Source organism: Caloenas nicobarica, chromosome 1 (assembly GCF_036013445.1).
Source record: "Caloenas nicobarica isolate bCalNic1 chromosome 1, bCalNic1.hap1, whole genome shotgun sequence".
Taxonomy (NCBI): Eukaryota; Metazoa; Chordata; class Aves; order Columbiformes; family Columbidae; genus Caloenas; species Caloenas nicobarica.
Window position 1 is genome coordinate 43374243 of NC_088245.1, and position 24659 is coordinate 43398901.

Consider the following 24659-nt stretch of genomic DNA (forward strand, 5'->3'; position numbering starts at 1 on the left):
CACATGGCAAGAGAGCACATTCCCCACTGGCCTCCACAAGGATAAGGCAGTCACTCCAGGACGAAAGCTCTCACTGGCAAGGAGGGAGAAATGGAGAGAGAAAACAGTGATCCAGAACTGTCCAGCTTCATCTGTGCCAAACTACAGCAACTAAACAAGGCAGCCTTTGATTCATGGAAAAAAATGCCATTTCAACTTGAAAAATAGCTATTGGGACTCACAAGGAGATGGACAGTGAGGAGAAAGTGTGGCCATGTGGCTAAGGCTCAGGAGATCTGGGTGAAGGAGGTATGGTTTCTCTCTCCAGCTCTGCCCACAGGCTTCCTCAACAATCTGGGGTAAGTTACTGTCTGTCTCTTCTGTTTCTCAGCCAAAGAACAGAAATAATTGGCCAAGGAAAATAGTCTTGATTACAATGGGAAGTAAAGAAACAGCCTAGGGTCAACACTCACATTGGTTTCCAAAATGCCAAAGAACACTCAGAGCACAACAGATTTATACTGAAAATGTCACATCTTTATTTTAAAACACAATCTTTTGGGCATACAGCCTTGTATTACTCAGTGGCTAAGAAAAGAATTGAAGAGTTTTTCTTGGGGCAATTGTTCCGTTGATTCCAGTGATTAACAGCAACAAACCAAAACCCAGGAAAACTGCAAGACCCTATCCTACTCCTCTGATAGCTGATTAGCCAACCCAAGCACTTGACATTTCTTTGTAATTGCCCGCAGATCAAGGAACCAGAAATGGACTGCACCAATGCCAACTATGTCTTCTGGTACGTGTGGCAGCAATGACATGCTATCTCAGTACTGTCTGAGAAAGTTACAGTTAGCAATACTGCCAATGCCTCGGCTGCTAGATAAAAGGCAAGAAATAATGCTGATGATGTAAGCATTATACAAACCACATGACATAGGTGGCACAGAGTCACATAAAGCCCCTAACAAGATGAGGAAATGTGGACTCTGTCCTAGGGAGAGAGAGAGTGGTGGGAGACATGAAGGGTATGTAACACTCGTAACACAGGGATAGGGAAAAACATGGCGTGCACACAGAGCCCATGAGTTTAGGCTGGAAAGTGGATGGGTCTGGTTCTTCACCCCGTGTGTGGACAGGATGTGGGGTACTCCAGAGAGCTGCCGTGGTGCATGGAGGATTTAAAGGCTTGAGTCCTGGTGAGCACATGGGAAGGAGGACACAGAGCTGTTTGCAGCCATGATACAGAAGGCAACTCTGCACAGCTGCCATACATGGAGGCCTGGTGCAGGCAGGGAGGCAGTTATCTATGTGCCTCCCTTCTAACCTGGAGAAATGTGCTGCTTTGCAGCTCATGGGACTAGCCAGCCTGCCTGGATTTGTAGGTACATTATCAGAGAAGGGAGAAATTCAAAGGGGAGAACAAGTACTTTCTTCTTCAATGTGCATCTTGTGGCTTTGCAGGTTTTTCCACTGAGAATGTTCCCCTGAAGTTTCCTTAGTGACTGAGCCAAAATGGATCAAAGAGGTACTTATTCACAGCCCCAAAAAAAACATTGCCATGTTCTCCTCTCCATCCTTATCAGTTCCTGTGATACCCACCCAGCACCTTCCCTCACTGACCCTTGCCTGGGCCTGGCCACATCACCTCCTGCATAAGTCCTTTCTTCCTCCTAGACCAGCCTCTGGCACTTCCCTGCCCTCCTCTTTCACGCTTCTGCAAACCACTTCCCCAGTTGCATCCTTCACACAATATTTCCCCCTCCTGTGTCAACTGCGCCCACCTCTTTGCCAGCCCATGGGATGCCATTAGTGGTACTGAGGGGAAGCCATCCCATGCAGAGGTGCAGAATGACTAAGCCCTGTGGTCTGTCCACCTGCAAGAGAGGGTTTGCTTCTACTATTGCTGCACAGATCTACTGATTCAGCTTCCTTCCAGACGAACTAAGGTGTCAGACAGCCGTGCCCTTCCTCCTTTTATTATGACAACACTTCCTACCATATCTTACGCTAAATCTTCACTATCTCCTTCCATCCCTGGGAACTCAGGCCCAGCTCAGTGCTGGACTTCTATGTGTGAGATGGGATCTGACCTGAGTACGATAAAGTTCATGCTGTGACAGCTATTCTGGTAAATAACAGAGAGATTTTAAAAGATTTTATTCAAAGTTGGCAGCACCCTGGTGCCTAGCACAGTCCCCAGAAGAAAGGCAAGAGGATCAGTCCTGGCTGGGGAGCAGCCTCGCTGCACTCGTGGCTGTCCTGCTCTTCTGCACACATAAGGCACCAGGGCTGTGAGCCCTGGGAGGTGTCACCTCCCTTCATGCTGCCAGTCAGAGATCTCTCAGCAACTCGCAGTCATCTGTGAGAGCAGGAGCAATCCTGATCAGACAGACTCACATGCAGAGGCCAAGACCCACTCCTCTTCTTCAGAGTAGGTGCAAACATCATTATGGTCCTTCTGCTGGCCGGAATCCCTGTGGCTTGACCAGACCCAGCACTCCGTGTGCAGGGAGACTGGAACAACAAAGCTGAGGCACAGAGATGTTCATATTGAAAGTATTGGCTCACCTACAGCAGATAGGGGCTAGTTCAGAGGTCTAATTCCCTTGCATCCATTCCATCCTTGCATTCAGACTTTGGGTTGGGCCCATACTACACAAAGGGGAGAAAACAAATACTGTGCTCAAGGGCAGAAATAAGCAGAGATGGCAATCCCAACAGTTGATACACCACTTGTACCATGTTGAACTCCTCCTTCCCCAAACAGCATTGCCCAAGTTGATATTCAGTATAATTCACATGAAGATGGCACTATGTCAGCTGCTGGAAAAAAAGGGAATAAAAGCAACAGAGAGCTGAGCCTTGTCTTGTGGACCTCAGGACAGGGGAGCAGCAATCCTCCGCACGAACACATCCCTCAGGTCTCTTGCTGCCCGGTGGCATCCCTAACCCAGATTCAGGCTCCTCAGGGATATGCATACCCAGGAGAGGTTCTCATGAAAGTTGAACACTGCATGGGGAAACACCCCACCAACCAGTAGGAAATGCCAAGGAAACAGCTGTAACATAAACCTCTGCATACCCAAGGCACTTGCAAGTACCAAAGGGAAGTGCCCAAGAGATCTGAATGGTGGCACTAGGACATGACAGCTGTTTTCTGCCAGGGTAGGGTATCTGGGGAGCAACCCTGGGACCCATCCCTCATCTCTAAGGAACATTTACCTATTTTATGCCACATATAGCAGTTCAGAGGAGGGAAAGAAAAAATCTTAGTCTCCTTGCTGCACTTCCAGGTCTTTGTAATATTCTGCTTCTAGAGGCATTCAAGTCCTTTCTCACCAAGGATGAATGCAAAGTTGCATCTTCCACAGTGCAACCCAATTCCCTGTTCCCTGAGGTGAAGACAGCATGTCTCACACACCTCCACAGCCTCACTTTGCTGTCAGGCAGGCTCAGCTGCTATCTTAGATATTTCGAATGTCCCTTGAGCTCAAGCGCTGCTGCAAAGCAGGGACTCTCACACCATGATATCTCCACAATACTGAGGGGAAAGGAACCCCCTCATCCTGCCCTCTGTCAGTTCACATCCAGCACCTCCTCCCCTTGAAAACAAGCCCAGTCTCCCCTAGTCAGGTCAAAACATTTGGGCCAAGTACGTCACAAATTCAAGTCAGAGATAACGCAATGGGAGACAAAACCCAAACCAAAACAACAAACAAGAGATTGCCCCTCCACAAGATTCTGCCTCTGGTTTCTACCTCGGAAGCCACATCACAGTGTCTAAGCCCACTAAAGTTGCATTGCAGAAACCTTTTAGCACAGGGATTAAAGCAGACCCTCTGGCCTCGCCGCCGCCACTGTCTGTGCCCAGGGCATCCTGAATGCAGCATGCTGGGGCTGTCTGTGCTGTACAAGTCCTGGAGAGTACTGCAGAGCAGTTGGAGGAGGAGAAGGCTTTTTCTGTGGCTGCCTTGTGAGTCCAAAGTTGTTGGTTAGGTGTAGAGCTCTGGAAGGTGCAGAGGGAACTAAACTCCCCAGCGTACATAATGAAGCTCCTGAAAAGCTGTTCCTATAATTAGCTCTGTACACAGTGAACAAAGTCACCAGGGATGTTGCTTTTTCTCCCAGGCTTGTTTGCAGAACCAGAGCTTCATTCCTGTCCTGTTTTGTTTCCCTCTAGCACTGAGGAAGAGTCACGTCGCAGTGCCCGATTCCTGCAGCTGTTGTGTCTGCACAGGGCCAAGACATGAACCTCAGACACCCATGCAGCAGGCCAGTTCCCCACGCATTGTTTGGTCTGGACCACAAAGGTGCGTGACACTGGAAACGTCTACGACACTAAGGCTCCTCACAGATGTCTCAGCAGAAAACCTTCCCACTTTACCTAACTGCAGAGAAAGCAGTACAACCCTTCCTAGAGAGGAACAAGCTAGAGCGATAAAAAAGAGCAATTTTCCCATTGAGGAGCTTCATTATGTACCATGGAGCTTCTGACACTCTGTATTGCCCACCACCCTTGCCTCTTGAGGGAGAGCTCCCTGTGCAGGGACACAGTTTCCTGGCCCTGCCAACACAAGGCACAATCCTGAATACTGATTTGGTCATATCACTCTGCTCTGCAGAGAGGGATCTGGGGGTTCTGGTCAACGGCAAGTTGAACATGAGCCCACAGTGTGCCCTGGCAGCCAAGAGGTCAACCGTGTCCTAGGTGCATCCAGCCCAGCATCGCCAGCCAGGCAGGGAGGTGATTGTCCCGCTCTGCTCTGCACTGGTGTGGTCTCACCTGGAGCACTAGGTGCAGTTCTGGGCGTCAAGGGATAAAAAAGATATAAAGCTACTGGAGAGTGTCCAGAGGAGGGCTATGAAGTTGGTAAAGGGTCTGGAGGGGAAACCGTTATGAGGAGCAGCTAAAGTCACTTGGTTTGTTCAGCCTGGAAAAGAGGAGACTGAGACGAGACCTCATGGTGGTCTCCAGCTTCCTCACAAGGGGAGGAGGAGGGGCAGGCGTTGAGCTCTTTTCTTTGGTGACCAATGACAGAACCCGAGGGAATGGCATGAAAATGTGACGGGGAGGTTTGGGCTGAACATTAGGAAAAGTTCTTCAACCAGAGGGTAGTGGAACTGGAACAGGCTCCCCAGAAAAGTGTCATGGCCCAAAGCCTGACTGTGTTCAAGAAGAGACTAGACAACTCTCTCAGGCATATGGTGTGAACTGTGGGCTGTCATATGCAGGGACAGGAGCTAGACTTGATGATCCTTGTGGGTCCCTTCCAACTCCGGACATTCTATGATTCTGTGGTTCTATGGTTCTATGATTCACTCTTCTTTGGAAACGTGCAGCGATTTTGATCCCCCACACCAACTCTTACAGCATTGTGCTTGCTTTAAGCAACCAGAGAAGGGAGGGTAGAGCACTAAAGGAGATAAGCCCAGCTTAAAGGGACACAGAGCCTTAGGGAGATGAAAGACATCACCTTGATCCACGTGGAAGAGGCAAGAGCTAACGCAGGGCTGGCACCTGCCTCTCTATTGTACCAAGAGCCTCCCTGCTGTGGCCCTTGTCATGGTGACCGGCAAGTTACTTTGTATTCCTTCCATCTCCTGACTTCTCCCTCTGTGGTGGGGAGTTGTGTTTGCCTCATCCACAAGAACAACTTCTTTCTATTACCAGTTCTTCGCCTTGGGCTAATCTCTGAGAAAGCGCTGAGGTTTCTCAGCTCTACGCCTCTTAGGTTCCCTTTCCCAAGCCAAGTGTCTCAAGCCCTGAGAGACAATGCAGTCACTATTTGACAGGACCATCTGTTCTTCATGCCAAAGGATGCTGAGCCAAGTATGAGGCAAGCCTACTGCCTGCATCTGGTACAGCAGAACAGGGATGGCTCATATGCCTTGCCTGCAAAGTCCCCATCCCCTGTACACCAGCACTGGGACCTCTGAGGGATGTCTGAGGTTAATACACAGACATTAGCCTTTCTCTCTAATGAAGTGTGTAAATATCCACGATCTTGCAGTGCAACTTTCTACTGCCCTTCTGCCACAGCTCACATTTCTCCTAGCCTCAATCTGCATCTGGTGCTCATTCATTTTTGCTGCACCAGATCAGATCTGCTGTACCCAGTGCTGTTCTGACCCCAAACTTTCACAGAAAACTCCCATCCTGGTGAAAATATCTGTTGATAATGGGTCCATTTCCATGGGAAATTATTCTTAGTAATCAATCTGACTGGTTGGGCATTGCGAGCATGGTTAAATTCAGAGAAAGAAGATTTTTGAGCTTACTCACTGAGAAATACACAGGTTTTATACTTAAGTGAAAGATCTGGGGAGTGGGAAGTCACATATTTGCATAACAATTCAGGCTATTCACTTTCTGCTTTATTTAGCAAAATAAATGGAAAAGTTCATGTGATGTCAAGCAACCAATCTGTTCCTAGTGTTGGGTGAGGCTGACAGTGGATCCCAGCATGGCACCAAAGCAAAGAGAATGAGGGAAACAGATCTCTGGGAACTACAAGATTTATCTGTGATATTGCCATTTTGCTATATCACCCTTTGTTCCAACAGAGGTGGCATGGAAGGACACAGTGTAGGGTAATACCAGAGCTCCCAGACTACTGAGAAAAGAGGGCTGGAGCCAGCAAATTAGAAGGGACAAGAGATTGCTAGAGAGGACAGGCAGCATATATGTACACAGTATGAAGATCGGAATCCGTGGCTGACTTGGCCCCTTAATTCTACCATGCCAGGAATTCCTGAGCTGCAGGGCTCATTGAACTCTTCGTACACCAGAAACAGATGACTCTGGGCACACTCGTCCTGTTGCCTGAGAAAGAATCAGAGTTCCTCATTGAGGGCCTTCTCCTCAGGTTTGTCTTCTTTCTAAAACACATTAGAGGCATGAAATCAGTTTAGACGTTCCTCAGCATAGTGATAAAAGGAAACAAATCAACTTAAATGCTTCCCTCTGCTCTCTATGCCACTGCTCTGCCTATCCCATTTCAATTGCACAACAGAGGGTACTGACACATAAAGCCCCTACACTATATAAAGAGGAGCTTTGACAGAGAGATAACTTTTAACACTGAATGAACATGGAGATTAAATTGTCCCCCTCCCAGCAGAGAACTCTGGTAGAGTCCTGAGCCCTTGTCTGTATACTCTGTTCTGTGGCCTTCTTGATAGATTTCCTTCCTATCCATGCCACTGTCTCTCTGATCCTCTCTTATGTGCTGTTATCCGCCACCCCCATTCTCAGTGTCCAAAAGCACTCTTCACTCTGTCCCCTCAGCTGCTGTTTCCAGAAAATAGATGCTTCAGTGAGACCTTCATACAGCTGCAGCGGTCAGTGAAATTGCCTTGCCGTAGAGTAGAAGGCAAAGGTCAATGAAGAAAGAGACTTTGCAAAGACACCCATCTCTGACTCGCTCTATATCTAATACTTCCCTGATATTCAGGTGCAAAAGAAAAGGAATGAGGAAGTGGGAGGGGTGGGGAGGAGTTCAAGGAACTGAAGTCATCTTCTTCAAGAGCCTTATGAGAAACAGCATCATCCCACAAGATCCCAACTTAATGTAGACTGTACAGGAGTCCCCCTTTACCTTCTCTATTCTTTGTAAGAAACGATTACAGAAGTCCTGTACACGCTCAACAGAGACTTCATCCAGAGTCAACACATCCTGCTCCTCATCTGGTGTGTAGAATATAGCTAGAGCTGGCAGCTGGGACTTCTTCACTTGGAAGAATGACATTGTTCGTTCATTGCTCTTCAAATTGCTGTCTACCAAGATAAAGAGAATCTGTATTGGAAATAGGAGAGGAAATGTGAGAAAAAAAAAAAAAGAAAATGAAAGACAGAGAATAGGTCCCCAAACAGTGATCATATAAAGATCAACAGCAATGCTTTTTTATAGAGTTAGAGAAAACCTACCAAACCTAGGACAACATCTTCCTCTGCCACTAACTGCTCTGTGCAGTGCATTTTTTCTGTATTTTATCAACTTCAGATTTACAATACCAAACAATATCTTCTTTCAACTTCTTTAAAAATATATCTACAGTATGGCAGGAAGGCAGTCTCCACTTCCTTTCTCTTAATAGATGAGGAAACAAGACGTCTTTTATCTTTGTGGCATAGAGGAAGCTGAATTCTCTACTTGTAGCTTATTTGTATGAGATGCTCACACCCATGCAAGACCCAGAGTGGCAGAGTAAAAAGGTGTTTTGGTGTGTGGAGAATCAAACACAATTGCAAGAATGTGCATGTGAAGTATAAGGCAGCAGGAGCTGCCCTATACAATATGGACACCAATATCCATATAGCCCAGCTCAGTGGAGGGTTTTTCAGACCTGGGGAAAGAAGCCCAACAATGAATAAATCGGGATGAGACTGACCTACAGTTTTCCGGGCTCCCAAATAGTCTTGGAGAGCAAGACCAAGCCAAGGATTAGGATTCTACAGAGATGATTCAATAGTACAGATCTATCAGAACTGGTGGCCAACTCCATGACTTTATTTTAAGAGTAAGTTTCAATTGAGACCTTGCAGGTGCAGTAGGAATTGGCACAAATTTAAAATTTTGGAATCATTGTTAAATTATCTGTTAATACTAAATACAAACATTTTGTAAAAGAAAATAAATACAGCAATTGGACAACTTAATCAGTGACCTGATTAAATAGAATCCCTTGGCAGGTGACATCCAAGTCAATGAAATAAACATTCAACTAACATGCATCATTTTATATTCTCTTTATCCTGTGCAGTTTACTGGGCCTAGCATATTCAAAGTACCTATGGACATGGATACGATTTAACTTACACAAGAAAAAAGAAGAGTTTAAAAACAAGAAAAGTAATGTAATATGAAGACGATGTGCCCAGTTCCTAGGCTGTGACTCATGTTTTTCTTTCTTTTCAATCAAGAACACTCAAGTTAGTTCAAAACCTTTTTTCTTCTCTAAAAATAAACTTGATACATCTCAAATTCTTTATTAAATTTATGTTCTATAAAAAATATATATCTGGAAACTTTCCTAGCAACAGCCTATGGGAAGGAGGGATAGTGAGGCTAGTATAAGGTCTAACTGCAGTTAATCACTGCAATACAGAAACAGGAACAACGCTTTCACTGGATATGTGATATCTACCACTTGCAATTTCTCTTCCAAAGGTCAGCTGTGCCCCAACGGAAACAAGCTAGTGAGCAGACAGGTTGTGGACAACTTCTCCCAAAGGGCTAAATTCATCCTTTTGCAGGATAAAACACCAAGCTAGAGAAGGATCACAAATCTAAGGGTCATAATTCTAAGAACCCGATCTAAGAGGCTTTCAGCTGGAGCAGCAACACTTATGTTTTAGGTCTCGTCTTCCAACTAGCAAGCTGGAAGCAGAGGCTGGTGTTGGAGGGAAGCACTTTCAGAGGATTTGTACAGGAAACTGTATCACATTTTCACTGGTTCATTCACCAGCTTTTGGGTTTCTCTAGGAAAGATTCATTAGACAACAACGATTTTTTAAGCAAATGTTAAACAAGAAGTTAATTTTAAAAAGCATTTAGAATACATAGGTTGTTAAAAGTTGTCACTTTCTACACAAAATCTCCTTCACCTTTAAAACAGACGAATAGCATTTTAAAATGGCAATATAAATCAATGTTAGTCAGCATTCTTCACTTTATCAAGATTCCAGCCTTTGTTAAAAATCTCAAAACTAAAAAGCTGTACATATTTTATCAATAAATACAAAGAATAAAGTAAAAATAAAAGAATAAAAATGTTGGGGTTTATAACTCTAAACACATTTTTCCTTAAAAAAGAAAATGAAAACACACAACTGGCCCCTCAGCTAGCAAGGCTGAGGTACCATCATTCACAGTTCCTGACTTGGATGTCTCTAATGACTCACTTTTGGCTCACAGAATTACAGAGTGCCAAAGTACAGCAAAGGTTTCCTTCCCCTCTTATTATCCAAAAATACAGGAGAGACAGCAATTGCATTTGTCCACTGTCACTTGAAAGAAGATACTTTAATGCCTATCACATGCGGTTTAGAATGACACATTTCCAGTAGGTATTCTGACGTGGGATGAACCCTCCTTCAGCAAAACAACAGGCCATATGTCCTCTGCTGGATGTGCTCCAGTGGTCCTGCCAAGGCCTGTGTTGGCCTCCAAGTCACACCTGTGGGGCAGTCGGTAAGGTGCTTTGGTACTGTGGCCACAGCACTGGAAGCCTGGTCTCCTCAGCAGCTGGAAACCAAGCAGGTTTCTCAATGGGGACATTTCCACGATAGGTGCCACCTGGTGGAACTGGCATTTTCTCAAGAGGAATTTAGTTTGTTTAGAGGTTCACAGCGAGCTCTAATCATAAAGAATGAACGCAGTGACCATGGAAAACTATGCTGAGCATGAGACAAGATTCACTTTGCCTAACTTCTGCCATTTAGATGTTAGTCTTGTCACAGCCAGTCATCTAGGCAACCTCTACGATAAATAGTCACAGGAACTTTACTCCAACTATTTTAGAAGAGAAGGAAGGACATGCCTGTCCTTCTCTACCAGTCTTGGAAAGAGCCTAAAGCCTTAGCTCAATTTAACAAACCTGTAATTCACCAAAATAAATCCCACTTTTGATGCCAGCTCTCAAGTCACTGCTAGAAGCCAGGTAGTTCCATCCCAAACATGAAGTTAATTTTCTATTACATACTATCCTGTACAATAGCTGTTTTTTCAATTGTGAAACCATTTCCATGAAATCGATTCATTTTGTAGCAATCTTCTAGCCTGTGTTCAGAGGACTGCTCCTAGAGGCAGTGAAGAATCTTCTGCATGGATGAGGAACTCCTGGCAAAAATTCTCCCCTCCACACATGATATTATCCATGCACTGTCACCTACAATAAGCCCTCTTTCAGAAAATTTTGTACACTGGTGCTGTCTTGGTGTCTTGACAACCTGATTCCTAGCCCAGTGCTTTTAGGACATCAAGTTCCTGCTAAACACTAAAATACGGAATGATGTTATTGTCCAAGGAATTGAAGTTAATTAAGCATAGTACTGCAATGGTAGAAACCAATTTGATATTGCTTAATTTTTCCTCTAACAAACAGGAAGGATGATGAAGCCTCATATCAAGTGTTTGACTTTGAAATTCATGGAGCTGCAACCTTCATTCTTTGAGGAGACTCTATAAGCAGAGAGATCAAATTCTGAAGTTTGAGTAATTTCTTACATAGCTTACACAGCACATCAAAGCAAAAAGATAATATCAGTCATGAATTTTTTAAAAAGGCAGCAAACTATAAAAACAACTTTACTGCAGATATCTGTTAAGTGACACAGACAATCCATATTTACAGGTTCCACTGTTTATGGCTGAAAGAAGCATCTCCAAATATTATCTCTCCCTGTTCTGGAGCCACCAGTGTCTGACAAGAAAAATAAAAAGTGTATGAATGTTTGTCTGAAAGAGAAAGGGCACTGTCCTTTCATTTCTATGGAAGAACTTCTGAAGGACTCTCAGGAGTTTCTCAGAACCCATCTCTAAATGGCCCTACATATAAATTAAAAGGGACTTTGCTAACATCTCTACCCAAATAATTTTGACATTGTAAAGTAGTTATATCAGTTGCAGCAAAAGCTGTTTTTGTTATTCCCAACATCACCTTGTTGAAACTTCTGCAAACACCCATGAGGTACACCAGCTGTAACTGTCATGTTATACTCTGATATTGTGGAAAGAAAACTGAAGATGCTTATAATCGTTTGGATCAGCAATGCAAACCCTGAAACTTCCTTTCCAGTTGAAAGCCTTGATTCTTGGCAGTACTTTCTCAAATAAGCACATATTTGATTGCAGTGGGATCCTTCCAAGAAGGCTGGTGGATTCACTCCTGCAGCTGCAATGCTCTGAGCTGTCTGTTCACTGTTACCCACCCACAATTGTTTCTCAAAGTCTGCTAGAAAAGTACCATATTTCTTCTTCCTCTTGTCAGCTCTTGCATCACCTAACATTGCACTTTCTTCTCCAGCATTTTATAGCCCCCAGGTTCCATGATAAAACCTAGAGGAATCTAGACTGCCTTCAGACACTCACTGTTGCTCAGAGTGCAGTTCAGGCTGTTTTCAAATAACAGTCTTCACCATACAGCCTCATGGATCCTCCAGCTGAAAATCTCAGCTTCCTCTCGGGCAAAAATGAAAAGATCATGAACCAGATAGGGACCATAATCTATGAACTGGCAGGTGAATCACTTCCTCATGATCCATTAACAGTTGTACTCAATGATCTTAAGGGTTTTTTCCAATCTAAATGATTCTATGATTTTATTATTTTCTTCACTTTTGGGGGTCAGCCACTCAGAAGAAGTTCCTCTTCATCTCTCCATCAATCCAAGCAACAAGTTTCTCTTCTCCCTCTTGGTTTGAAGTAAACCTGAGTTAACATGGTAGTCCTGACAATAGATAACTCCACTTAGGAAAATTACCAGCAGAGATTTCCATGGTATTGTGCAGTGTCTGCTTCTGATACTCACACTAATTCATATCTTTGTACATGACAGAGCAATGGAGACAAACCTAATTGGACATATCACTCTGCTTACTCCTTAGTATCCAGATCTAAGACTCGAAGAGCGGGATCCTAGCTCTCTCTCACTGCTGTGTAAGAGGGCAGTCCAAATCACAATTTACTCCTCAAAGTGCTACTCCTTTGGCGAAAGCAACTTATTAGACTCTAAGTCACTTCATCTGTGTGTCCTGCAGTACCACTGCAGTAAAGTGGAAATAAATGGTCAAATTCCCACATCTTTAATTTCTGTATTTTAGTCAGACAAACTTCTTCTAGACAGATTTGATGGGAAACTTGCCTGCATTAATAAAAAAAAAAAAAGTTAACTTTAGCCTTCTGGCAATTCATAAATTATCTGGACTTCAGTACAACATTTTATTCAATGTTTTGTGAAGTATTTCTAGGAAAATTATTCACATTTGCTCAGAGCTGAGCTTGTCACATGAAGAGAAAACTGGCTGCAGCCACACCAGCAAAGGATAGTGATACTAAACAGTAATGTGTTTGAAGAATTAGCTGCCTGGGGGAGACATGTATCAGATTCTGCTGCATATGGAGGACAAGGATAACGGTGTCACTGTAATCCACATCTCACATGAGAAAGCTGGAATTTTTCAACCTAATGAGTTTTCTTTTATCACTATGTATTCATCAAAGAAAAACACTTTCGAAGAGACCTTTTGACTTTGATGCATGGTTTCTACCTCATGTCTTGCCAATGGGTAGGACAAATGGCAAGGTCCAAAGTAGTCCTGCCATAAACAAGTGTCAAGACTTTTGAGGGTGCACAGTTCTACAGTGGCCCCTCCATTTGAAGATGAGAATATACTTGATTTATAATCTGCCACTTCAGTACCACAAGCAGATGCATGCAGATGTTCTTGTTCTCAAATCCCAACTCTTTCCAGCTCCATGTTTCTCCCAGGAAGATCATCCCATTGCCTCTCAGCTCAGTCTTGCTCACTGCTGTGATCTTCTGTCGCCTCCCATCTGCTGTTCTCCCTTGCCCCAAATGCCTTCCTGTTGCTTCCAATCTTCCTTTGCTTGCTAGTTCCTTTCTCTGTTCCCTGGACACAAATTCCCCTGTAATCCAGCTGCTGCTAGAGAATCAGCCATGGAATGATTTATTACTTGAGAAGTTTTGACTGCAGAGAGGTGGGAACCAGGCAAAATTGCTCTGAAATCTATCCCACCACCTTGGTGTGGGAAATCCAACAAACCCATTTGCAACTCCTTTAAAATAGTCCAACCAGAAGGCTAAGGGTTAAGAAGCACCGTGACATTAATTGCTCTCTGGTCACTTATATAACGCTCCTTGGCACCTTGCATGCTCTGTATACAAAATCACCTCTCACACCAGTGGAATGCAACCAGCGCCAGACTGAAGTGCAGCAGATGTTTGTCATCTCCCAGTGCAAGGGAACAAAACTGGACCAGAAGCAAGGAAGTACATCATGTCCCACAGAGAGAGCAGAGGAGCAGGATAACATATTTTCCCCACAAGGAGGTAAACTGGCAAAAAGTGAAGAGATCCAACCCCACCACTTAATTATACAGCTAATCCTCTTTTCCTGACACTTGGCCTTTGCCCCTCTAATGCAGAGAGAAGGAGATTATGCCCTCCACATGCACAGAAGAAATCACTCTTCTCTTTTTTTCTCCTTAATGCCTCCCCTTCCTCTCTTATTTGGACTTACCTTCCCCTTGAAGAGCTCTGCTGCCACCCGATACCTGTGCATTCGCTCGGGGTGTTTTGAGGACATCTTGTCTGTGATCAGGAGGAGGTGAAGCTGGAACGAACTCTGCATCACACCTATTGCTGTCTGTCAAAAACAAGACCACCACAGACAGAGAGAGAAACACACACAGACAAGGAGGTTGAGAACTTCCAATCTGCATGGATGCACTGCCAGAGGGACATCAGTCCTCATATCTCAGCTGAGATTTCTTTGCAAATCAGCCTCACAAGCAGGGCAGCTTGCTTTAAAGCAGGAAGGATCGAATCTGGGTTCTTTATGGAAGTGCTTTAGCCCCCTTGTCTTTGCTGATTCCCAAGATGGAAGTCTAAAGACCACAAGAGTTCATCACTTGCCTCAGGATAGTGACTAGGCAGAGGGACTGCCTGGATACAGCAAGCTGAAATCCAGAGGGGCAAGGAAATGGAGAGGGAAGGCCAGCAAACACTGTACATAAGGGTTCCCTGAATCACTGAGGTCCAGCACCCGGCTGAAATGGGAGCAAGAAAGTGAGCAGGATTTGTGGTGTTAGGGTTGGTGTCTCCCATTGTTCTCTTTCTTTAGCATTAAGCTGTGTGTAGGATGGGGATGAGTCCAGAGCCCCATTTCAGCAACCCCATGGCCTGGGCATCCCAGAGTGCTGAGGGTTAAAATTGTCTCTGCAGTCTTGCAGTGGGAGAAGACTTGGAGCCGCCTGTCCCTCACCCCCCGAGCAAGGGCCAAGCAGGCAGCACACACTGGCCCTCTGTGAGGACACTGGCACTGCCCAAGATGCTGCCACACCATCTCCAGGCAATCACTCACTCACTCACTCATCTCGCTTCTCTTTCTCACCGCTTCCTGCAGCCCTGCAGCCTCTCCCTCAAACTAAACAGCAGCCAGGACAGACCTGCTGCCTCCCCTGTGCCACTGAAACCGCGGAGGCACAGACCGTGCAGCTCCCTGCCAGCGGGAGAAGAAAGTTTCCACACACTCCAGGAGTAATACAGAAGGGGTCAGGGAGTGCGTGCTGGCAAGGGCCACACACCACAAAGCATCTAGTTTTTGGCACCCGAGAGTCTGCTATTAGCCTGATGTTTATTAGACATTTTTTATCCCTTCATTTCGCTGGTAGAGTGCAGATGGGTCAGTGGAGAGTAGAGGGGATTCAAACCAAGGCTGGAGAGCATTAGAAGACCCCATGGGAGAGGATGGGGCTGAAGGTGAGGGTGAAGCTGGCCAGCACCAAGGGCCATGACAAGGCTGAGCTGACAGCAAGCAGGGCTGGAGCAGCAGTTCCTCCGGCAGCTCCATGTAAAGGTGTGCCTGTCCATGCAACCTTGTGCAAGAGCAATAGCAGAGCTCATGAACATGGCCAGGTCACATCTGAATCTCCTGGAAAATCCACAGGGTAAGCATTGCCTAAAAACATCTAAAGTATGTGGGAGAAACAGTAAGGGCCCCAGGACAGGGAGACAAACTCTTGGCAGCACTCAGTGTGAACCGCATGACCCCAGCCTCTGCTAAGCAGCAGCATTCTTAGATGTAAACAGCATATGCACTGGGAATAAATATTTATGAAAAAACAGGCTTTGGACCAGAGACTGTAGGAGCCAGTGTTAATTGCAGCACCTTAATAGAAGTCCAGAGTGTCTGGAAAAAAAAAAATGGAACAAGTGTACTGCCAGTCAGGATGGAGGGGACCAGCTGAACAGCTCAGGACTTCTCTGTCAGGGAGACAGCCTGGGTGCTGAACAGGACACCATAGAGCAAGTGCCCAAAATATCAGCAGAAATGTATGAAGAAAGAACCATGATCAAATGAATTGCCAAAAAAGCAGTGGAGGCTCCAAGGTTTCAGAAGGCCTGGGTGATCATAAAGATAATGAGAACATCCCCGCTGATGTGACTTGAGTGTTCTCAAAGGGCTGTAAGGACAGTGGGACAGGATGTAGCTTTTTTGTTCTCAGAAATATTATGTGGTTTTGAGACGTATTTTTCACATCCCTTATCAAGATGAAAAAAATCTATCCACTTTTTGTTTGTTTGTTTTTAAGAAAAAAGTAGAATTTCTACAGCATTTCATTCTGGAAACAAAATGTTGCATTTCCAAAACAAAATGCTCTCTCTACTGGTGGGCTGCACCTGAACTGGGGAATGTGTCAGCCCTCTTAGCTGATCTTTGGCATCAGCATGAAAAGTTATACCTTTCAAACAGGTTGGGACATTCTCCTTCGATTAAATTGTGCCTGGTCAGCACTGCTGTAGCTATCCAGAAGTCTGCAAAAGACCCCATCAGCAATGATAAATCTCAGCCTTGCGGCCGTCAGGACTTCAAAGGCCTATTGACTCTACAGCAATGAGCCCAGTGAACTGCTGAGATTTCAGAGGAGCCTAAACTCTTGGTCACCCTCTGTAGCAGGGAGGAGCACTGGGACCCTGCCGCTGCCAGTCAGATGGGTGGGCTAATGAAGACAGCCAACATGGAAGCATCTTATGTCTGATTATTTTGTTGTTGTTGAACTCAATGGATTCTAGAGTAGGGAATGGAGAGGATGGGAAAAAATTTGCTTGGGAAGTTTTGAACCAGCTCTTGAATATGCCTTCAAAAGCCAGGCTTACGTCAAGCCCTGTGTTCTGGATGATGAAGAAAAGCCTGCCTTCTGGGAGTAGGTCATTCAAGTTTCTATGTTTCTCAAGGCTTCTCAGCCAAAAAGGGGGGATCCTGGCTGAGCAGGGTGTGCAGAAATGGCACAACATGGCAAAAGCCCATGGGAGGATGTGGCACTGCCAGTTGGAGTGGTGAGAAATGAGCTTTCTGCCCACCAACACCCCAAATTTACTGGAAAGCTAAAGGAACCACTGTGCCTCCCATCCTCTCCCCACCACACTCACACGCCCCAGAACAGCATTTGCTTCCAGTCCCCATTTGGAGTAGCAGCAAAGAGCCACGTTGGTTCTGTAACCCCACCCATGCTGTTGCCGCAACCCTCACACACATCTGGGTGTACAAACTCTTGGGCCAGAGGACGCCCATGAGGTGGAGGCCAAGCATGAGGGTGAGGGCTGCGAGGAGTTGGTAATTACCACAGGGTTGTACTCTGTCACCAGTCGGAGCTCGTTCATCCGAACAAAACGAATCATCTTCTCGGCATCAAAATCTTTGCTGTTTATATCCATATCTTTCCGGTCATTGTCTACCTGAAGACATGCAAAGACACCTACAGTCACAGCTGTCCTCTCCTCTCAGCACCCCCTCCAGAGCCACTGATGGCACTCACCCACAGCGACACCCACCTCCTGGGACACTGCCATCCTCTCCCCTCCACCACATAATCCCCACTTCTGCAGGTCCAGAACCTACAGAGACCAGCCTGCACATTGAGATAAGGATCTTCCACCCTCCTTCAGACTCTCAAGGACAAGGCAAGCTCATGGCATAACAGAAATCACTGAGGACTCCAGACATCCCTACAGTATCAGCTCCCAATGCACTGGAGACAGGGTGGATTAGCTAATAAACTATTCTAGGCACTGTGGGGAGAGATCATTAAATAGCCTAACTCTTTGCATCGATTTTGGCTTTACATTCCTTTTTAAAATCTTCATCTGCTTATTCTATTTCTTCTACAAGTAATAAACATTGGCATGGGCCTGTATGGATTTCCTGGAAACATTGTGCAAGCAGGAAATCTCTCCAATAAAAAGAGGATATTGTTTTCCAGTACAGCAGAAGAAAAAAAAAGAAAAAATCAAGCCCAGCACATTTCAGCTTTAGAAGAAAATTCATCTTGCCATACATCTCCCCACATTCCACCCCCTCATCCAGACAATGTGATTTTATTGAGGTTTGCTTGACATGGTAAACAGAGAAAAAGCAGGCACACATTAATGATAGCTAAGGCATCCAAAGGGGCAGAGTTGCTGTGCAATACCACCACAGGACATGACTGAGTTGAGCCATGAGGATGTTGGTCTCTGACATGCAACAGGATCAAAGTTTGGGATTTGAAGGCCTTTGATACACATGTTGAATGAGGTTCTTGGGACTGAGGAAAGGTCCACATGCAACACCCCAGATCTTATTCTCTGCATCTATACCTCTGAAAGTGCTTGTGTTAGTTTTTCCAGTGTGTGCAGACATCTAAAGCTCTTTTTGCTGCTCTGTGGTCATTGGCAAGGTCTTTGATCTGGTAGGGGACCACAGCACCCTGTCTGGTAACCCAAACTGGTACTTTTCAGACTGTGTGGTCTAATTCCTCTCACAGATTTTCCTCGTGCATAAAATGAAAGGGCAGCTCTACTCTAGTAAATGAGATCAGGCCAGTGCAACACCTGGGAGGGTGAGATCAGACAGGTTTTGGGAGACAACCTAAAGCACCCCAGACTCCACAGAAAGGTTTCTCTTGACTTTCATGGGCCTCTGGCAACACCTGATTTTCATTTTGGGATAATAATCTTAAATCTGTGCTCAACATTTATGATTTTAAGCAAATAAGGCTGGAAAGTAGCCTGCCTGTAATAGTTGAAGCTCTAGTCAAAATGTCTTTATCACTCCACATAATTAGCTTGTTAGCATCTGTTAATTATGTTCTTTGTCTATCAGGCCAGATTTGTCACTTCACTAGAGTAAATCAGTTTCCCTCTACTATATGCAAAAAGTCTTACCAATTGACAGCAGCCCCTCCTACTACTGTAATTATGGTTTAAACTTCTAGGCATTATAAGTGTTTCATACTCTGCAAAAGCAAAGAAAAAATAAGTTTATGCCTCTGATTCACTGCTATCCTGGTCACGCATCTTCCAAGTTCCTGTCTCAGTTCTTTTTTCTTTTCCTTTTTATCTCTGACCCCTTACTCCTACACAGTATTCAGCATAGAATAAAAGGAAAAATAATGTGTTTGAATAACATACTTTAAGAAAAACTGACAAACAGACAAGTGAATTGTCAACCACATTTGAACCTGACTATTGTACTAGTTTCTTGGTCGGGTTTTGGGGTTTTGTGGTTTTAATTTTTTCCTATTAAACAAAGAGTTCAGCTGCAAGAACTGGACCATGAACAGAGAATATTCAGTATAATCCAAATTCCAACAATCCAGACACTTTCTTTTATCAAACACTCTTCCAATGCAGTCATCCTCACTATCTGCCATAGTGCAAAAACAAAGGATCTTTTCAATATTTTTGGAAGAAAACCACCATGACTAAGAACCAAAACTGAGATGGGTGTTGCTTCAAATTGCAACATCTGCACATAGCAAATAAAAGGTTAAATAAAAGGATGTGCCTGCCTATTTCTTGACTCTTAGATCATTCTCTTTGAATTATTTGGATAATGCCACCAGTAAACACAGTGCATGGCTCTGGTGACACAACACTTCAGAGGCTTTTAGGACATCTTGTGCTACCTGGGGCCCCTCTCCTCCTCAGATACACCTCTCTCCAGTTTTCAAGGGCCACACTTGTGCGAGAAGGGGCAACATGAGGAAATTGATATAACCAGTAGAATACTTGCTCCTAGCTTTTGTTGGTACTCTTGAAGCAAGTACATGGCCCTTCCCAGTAGCATCTCCTTAAACTTCAGCAAACATAGCTTCAAATTCAGTGAGGCACCAGCACTTACAGTTGGAGTCAACAAAGTTTTGATCTTGCACAGCATCCATCCTTAAGAAAATGCAAAGTAACGTTTTTAATGGGCCCCATGCCCAAAGTGGTTTTAGATAATAACTCTGCAAATCACAGTGTAGGAGATAGAAAAGAGTGTTTGGGATTTCTTTTGGTGGCAAAGCATCTGTAATTGCAGAGACCCAGCCTGGATCTGGTTTCAGTCATGATGGAAAAGTTGTGTACCCAGGGAGACAGCTTTTCCTGCCTGAAGTGACACTTGGCAAGACTTGATACCAAGCCTGCTGTGTTCATCCATTGTAACATGGCCTCTAGATGCTTTTCATGTGTCTCGAGCCTTTCCAAAACCATGGAAACCCCATCCAAGTAACACGGAGCTCCAGGCAGGTCACTCAGAAACACAGACATTGTTCTTTGCAAAGCACTGTGGAGGCTGGACCAGATCCATGAGGCACACACTTAAGATGGAGAATCTCATCAGGTGTAATAAATGTTGCATGGTTTGGTGATGGTCACTGCAAGTCAAAAGCAAAAGACCTCTTAGGGGCAGGAAACTCTCCAGATGCGCTTTTAGGTGGGCAGGCAGAGTGACTGCCGATGACAAGACTTTTTTTTTTTGCTTGCTATAAGGAGAGGTGAACACCTTTAATCTTTATCACTGCTACCCGGAGATTCCATTTCTTCTGTACTGTGGCTGTGGGCAGTTTTTAAGCCCCTGCCCTAGGAGCCCCTCTCACCAAAACCAGCGGGCAGAGGAACTCAAGAGCCCTTTGCACGGCATCGTTGTTTCCCCGGGAGGGAACGGGTGGGGGCCAGCCGCGGCCCGCCCCGCGCAGCTCCCCGGGTCCTCCGACCACGGCGGCGCCGTGGGTGCCACCCAACCCACCCCCGCGGGCCCACGCACCCTGCGGAAGAGCGTGACCGTGTTCGCTGCGACGCCGTAGTGGGACAGGACCGCGGGGCTGCTGCTGAGGCCGAAAGGCACCTCGGGGGTCCGGTTGGCCGCCAGGCGAAACTGCGAGATTTCGGGGCTCTCCGGTTCCTGCCGGGGAAGAGGGAACGGGGTAAGGGGGGGGGTGAGGACCGGAGCCTCCCCTGGGGACCCCCCCGCCCGCGGGCGGTGCGAGGGCGACACCTACAGTCCGCCCGCAGCGCCGCCCGCCCCGCGGCCCCCCCGCCCCGCCGGGGCAGCGGAGAGAGGGCCGGGAGGTGGGGGCAGCCAAAGGGCGGGGGACGCCGGGGTAAAGCGTCTTTCTTCCCGGTGTCACCTTGGCGGCGTGGCTGGGACGCTGCAGCCGTCGCCACCTCTCCTCCCAGAATCGGGGAAGTCAGCAGTCGGGCGATGCCAAGCGCGCCGTCAGGCTCCAAGCCACAGCCAGCAGGTAGCTGCGGCACTCTGGGAACCTCACCTTCCGTTTGCCTGAAATCTCATTTCTTGCCCTCACACTTAAGAGTTAACACAGTGACGATGGGAAACGCTAGAGCTCTTAAAAGAGGGGGGAGAAACTCAGAATCTGGATGTAGCATGCTTAAATATATCTACATACATATATACATATACACATATATGTGTGTATATATATAAAAAATAAATATATAAAAATATAATTTTTAAGCTAACCTTGATTCTAGAGTCAGGTTTTTTAACACCTTGTTTTAGCAGTATCCTGGTTCCTTTCAAAAAGGTATTTTAAACATATCCTTTAAAAACTAGCTAAGGCAGATACATGGAAGGATAGAAATGTGCAATTTCTCAGTAATTTGAGGTCCATTCTCCTTCTTGCAGTGCGAGCACTAGCTACACCCTTAGGCCGTATTAAATCCTCTCTTGCTAGTCTTTTGAGTTATGTACTTTTGATACTTCTACTTATTGGATTTAAATTCTCAAGGCACAGTGTCTGCTTGGAAATTGGTTTGTTTTTCTTTTTGGTTTGAACCGTCAGCTTAGCTGTTTGCGAGCCCAGAGAGAATGGAAAACAAAATTCTTTCTTCATTCGAAAGAAAAACAGCTCTTGTGACCTGTTTTAGTAATGCCAGCGCATAGACATGGCTCTGGTGAGAGCGCTAAAGCCTGGGGTGAGAATAACCTCACTGAGTTTTGGAGCATTCCTGGGAAAGCTGAGGTTTAATCAGGCCAAGCACGGCCCTTTCTCACACACATGCGGGGTTTCTGGAAAAATATGCTGTTTTTCCACCATGGCATGCTGCTCCCAGTCAGGGAGGCCGCACTCATTATACAGGGAGCTTGCCGAGCCAGGTACTGCAGTGAATTGAAAGGCTGCAGCAGATTAGTAATTTATGGCGAACAGAGAACATGGACATTATTTGGATGAATATACTCTCAGGCAGAGGGCCAAGACAAGCCTTCATGACACACATACGTCTTTATCTACTGATTGAATGCAGCCTTGTCGTGCTTCAGGCATTGAATGCACAACACATCTCTGGCTGCTGCCCCACACTCCTGGCAGCTGGGGCTGTCCCCACACTGCAGGACAGCACAGCCATCCCTCCCTGTGCCGGGACCCTGCGTGTTGCATGGAGACAGCCTCCTGTTGACTCTGATGAATGAAATCCTGCAGCAGGAGGGAGGCCACCGTGGCACAAGGCATCAGCAGTTATACCCCTGTGTTGCTTCGCGCAGCAAGAAGCCACGGTCCCTGCCACAGCTCGGCAGCAGGCTCTGTACCCTGGGTACAGCCCTGCCACAACCCCAGCCAGTTACCCTGGGGGAAGGAGGCCTCTCAACTCTTTTGTTCTGCACATGCAGATTGCCTCAGTGGTTTGCAGGACTGTAGCACTGCAAGAGTAATCCTCGAGGAGCCCCGAATACCTGCAGGTGCTCAAGGCGAGGCAGCTGGTGCTCTGTGATCAGTGCTTAGCAAGGGCCCTGGGGCAGAAGCCTCCAGCGCTCACGCACTTGTTGCTGCCCACGCTGCACAGGCAGCAGCATTGGTCCTCACTCCGTGGTGGGCTGCAAGATGTCATTGCCCTATACCAGGGCAAGAAAGGGGTTGTTTTTGAAAAGCTAGTGTCCTCTGACAGAGGCTGAGGCAGTTTGTGGGCAGCAGAAGCCCACATTAGATCTCAAGGAGAAGGGAGAAAGAGGTGCAATTTGGAGACCTTGAAAGTAATGAGGATCCTGTCAGAGGCCTCTCTTCTCTGGCGCTCTAACTCAATAAATATTTTTGTCTTGTTTTCTAAGGACAAATATTAATGCCATTTTGGGGGCAAGGGCACATACCCATCAGTCACCTTTGAATTCAATTGAATTTAGACACAGAGAGGTAGAGATCTCAAGGGTATCAATCTCTGGGGAGCAAAGCAGCGAGACAGAAAGATCATGCTGCCACCCTCCCTGGGAGGAGGCTTCAGCTTGAGCCCAGATCCTCTCAGACTTCAGAGGATCCACACCAGCACTGGTCCCTGAGACCCATCTTCCTCAGCCCCATCATGCAGACAGTGCCTCGCACTGTCTTTGATGACTAAAGCAAACAACTGACGTTCCCACTCACCCCTCACCAACACCATTTCTCTGCCACCCACACTCCTATTTTCTTTCCCTGCAGCATTTTACTTTCTCCCACTCCAGGGTTCCTACAACCTCCTTCACCTTTCTCCCTTGCTCCATCTCCCTTCCCACGCACAGATCGAATTCCCTGCATTCTGTGTCCTGTCACATAATTCCTCCACATGCCTGTGACAGCCCCAGCACCTTTTGTGACAGGAGCTGTCTTTGGAAGTTGTTTATTCCACATCCAGCTCCACACTGTCATCAGGGTGGGATAGGGCTCACAGCTGACAAAGAGGAGGTGCTGGGAACACACCTGGAAGAATCCAATGACCACCACCTCATCACCATTGATGAAGGCTTCGGCATCTGCAATGCTGTTCAGCACGATAGGTTTTTCTATGGTGCCAGCTGTGCCTGGGGAGGAGAGGTCATCATTGGACAGAGGGTACACAAAGAGTGGCTCAAAGAGGCTCCCCCCAACATGCACCCCACCCCTTACAATTTCACCCACACACCTCTCCTACAAGCTCAACACAGTGCTTGTGCAGCACACCCCGGGTAAGGAGGACACCCCACAGCAGACCCAGCCTTTCCCTGAGCCAGGAGGAAAGCTCACTTACTGTGGGATGCAGAGCCGCCATCTCCAGCACACTCTGCTGGGGAGCTCCCAGTGAGCAGGATAACGAAGAAACACAGGAAGACGAAGGTGCCCATGGTGCCAGCTTGCCTTCTTCTTGCCAGGCCACGCTGCTACAGTCCTTTTCTTGGCAAGAGACACGTCAGCTGCTGCAGGGGCCCACAGCCACTCTCAGGATGGTGGGAAGGGAGCAGCTGGCCCAGGGTGAAGCCTTCAGCTCCTGAGATAACCGCCTGGCTGGGAGAGAGCCCCTCCCTGCTGGGCAGGCAGCAGCCTTGGGAGAGCCTCACCCTCTGCCACCACTGCGTCCTCACCCACAGCACTGGACATCTTGGCCACTCTGCACCTGTGCAACCAGGTGCCCCAGCTGGGTAAAAACGACCCTCCATGCAGAAGGAGCCACTACATTTCTCCAAGCGCTGGGTCCCAGAGGCTGATGTTCCCTTGTGCTTGGCCAGCAGGGAAGCCACTGGGACATGCAGCTCTTGATCTGGCTCTGCCTCTGGGGAACAGCTGCTGTGGTGTTAAACATGAGAAGGCCATGTTATAACTCCCTGGGATCATTCAGTTGCCACCTGGGATGAGAGGCAGGGGCTGCCTACCCCTGGAGTCTGCCTC

At 46.5% G+C, this 24659-nt stretch overlaps 1 protein-coding gene across 1 annotated transcript; it reads right to left on the reverse strand.

Moving 5' to 3' along the window:
* Positions 1 to 6410: 6410 nt before the first annotated feature.
* On the reverse strand, positions 6411 to 24118 carry ERP27 (endoplasmic reticulum protein 27). The gene is made up of 7 exons (XM_065637664.1): positions 24025 to 24118; positions 23718 to 23818; positions 20795 to 20932; positions 17350 to 17463; positions 14246 to 14371; positions 7581 to 7778; positions 6411 to 6861 (listed from the first exon to the last, which is right to left on the reverse strand). The coding sequence occupies exons 1-7, from the start codon at positions 24116 to 24118 to the stop codon at positions 6817 to 6819; spliced, it is 816 nt and encodes a 271-aa protein (XP_065493736.1). The 3' UTR covers positions 6411 to 6816.
* Positions 24119 to 24659: the final 541 nt, after the last annotated feature.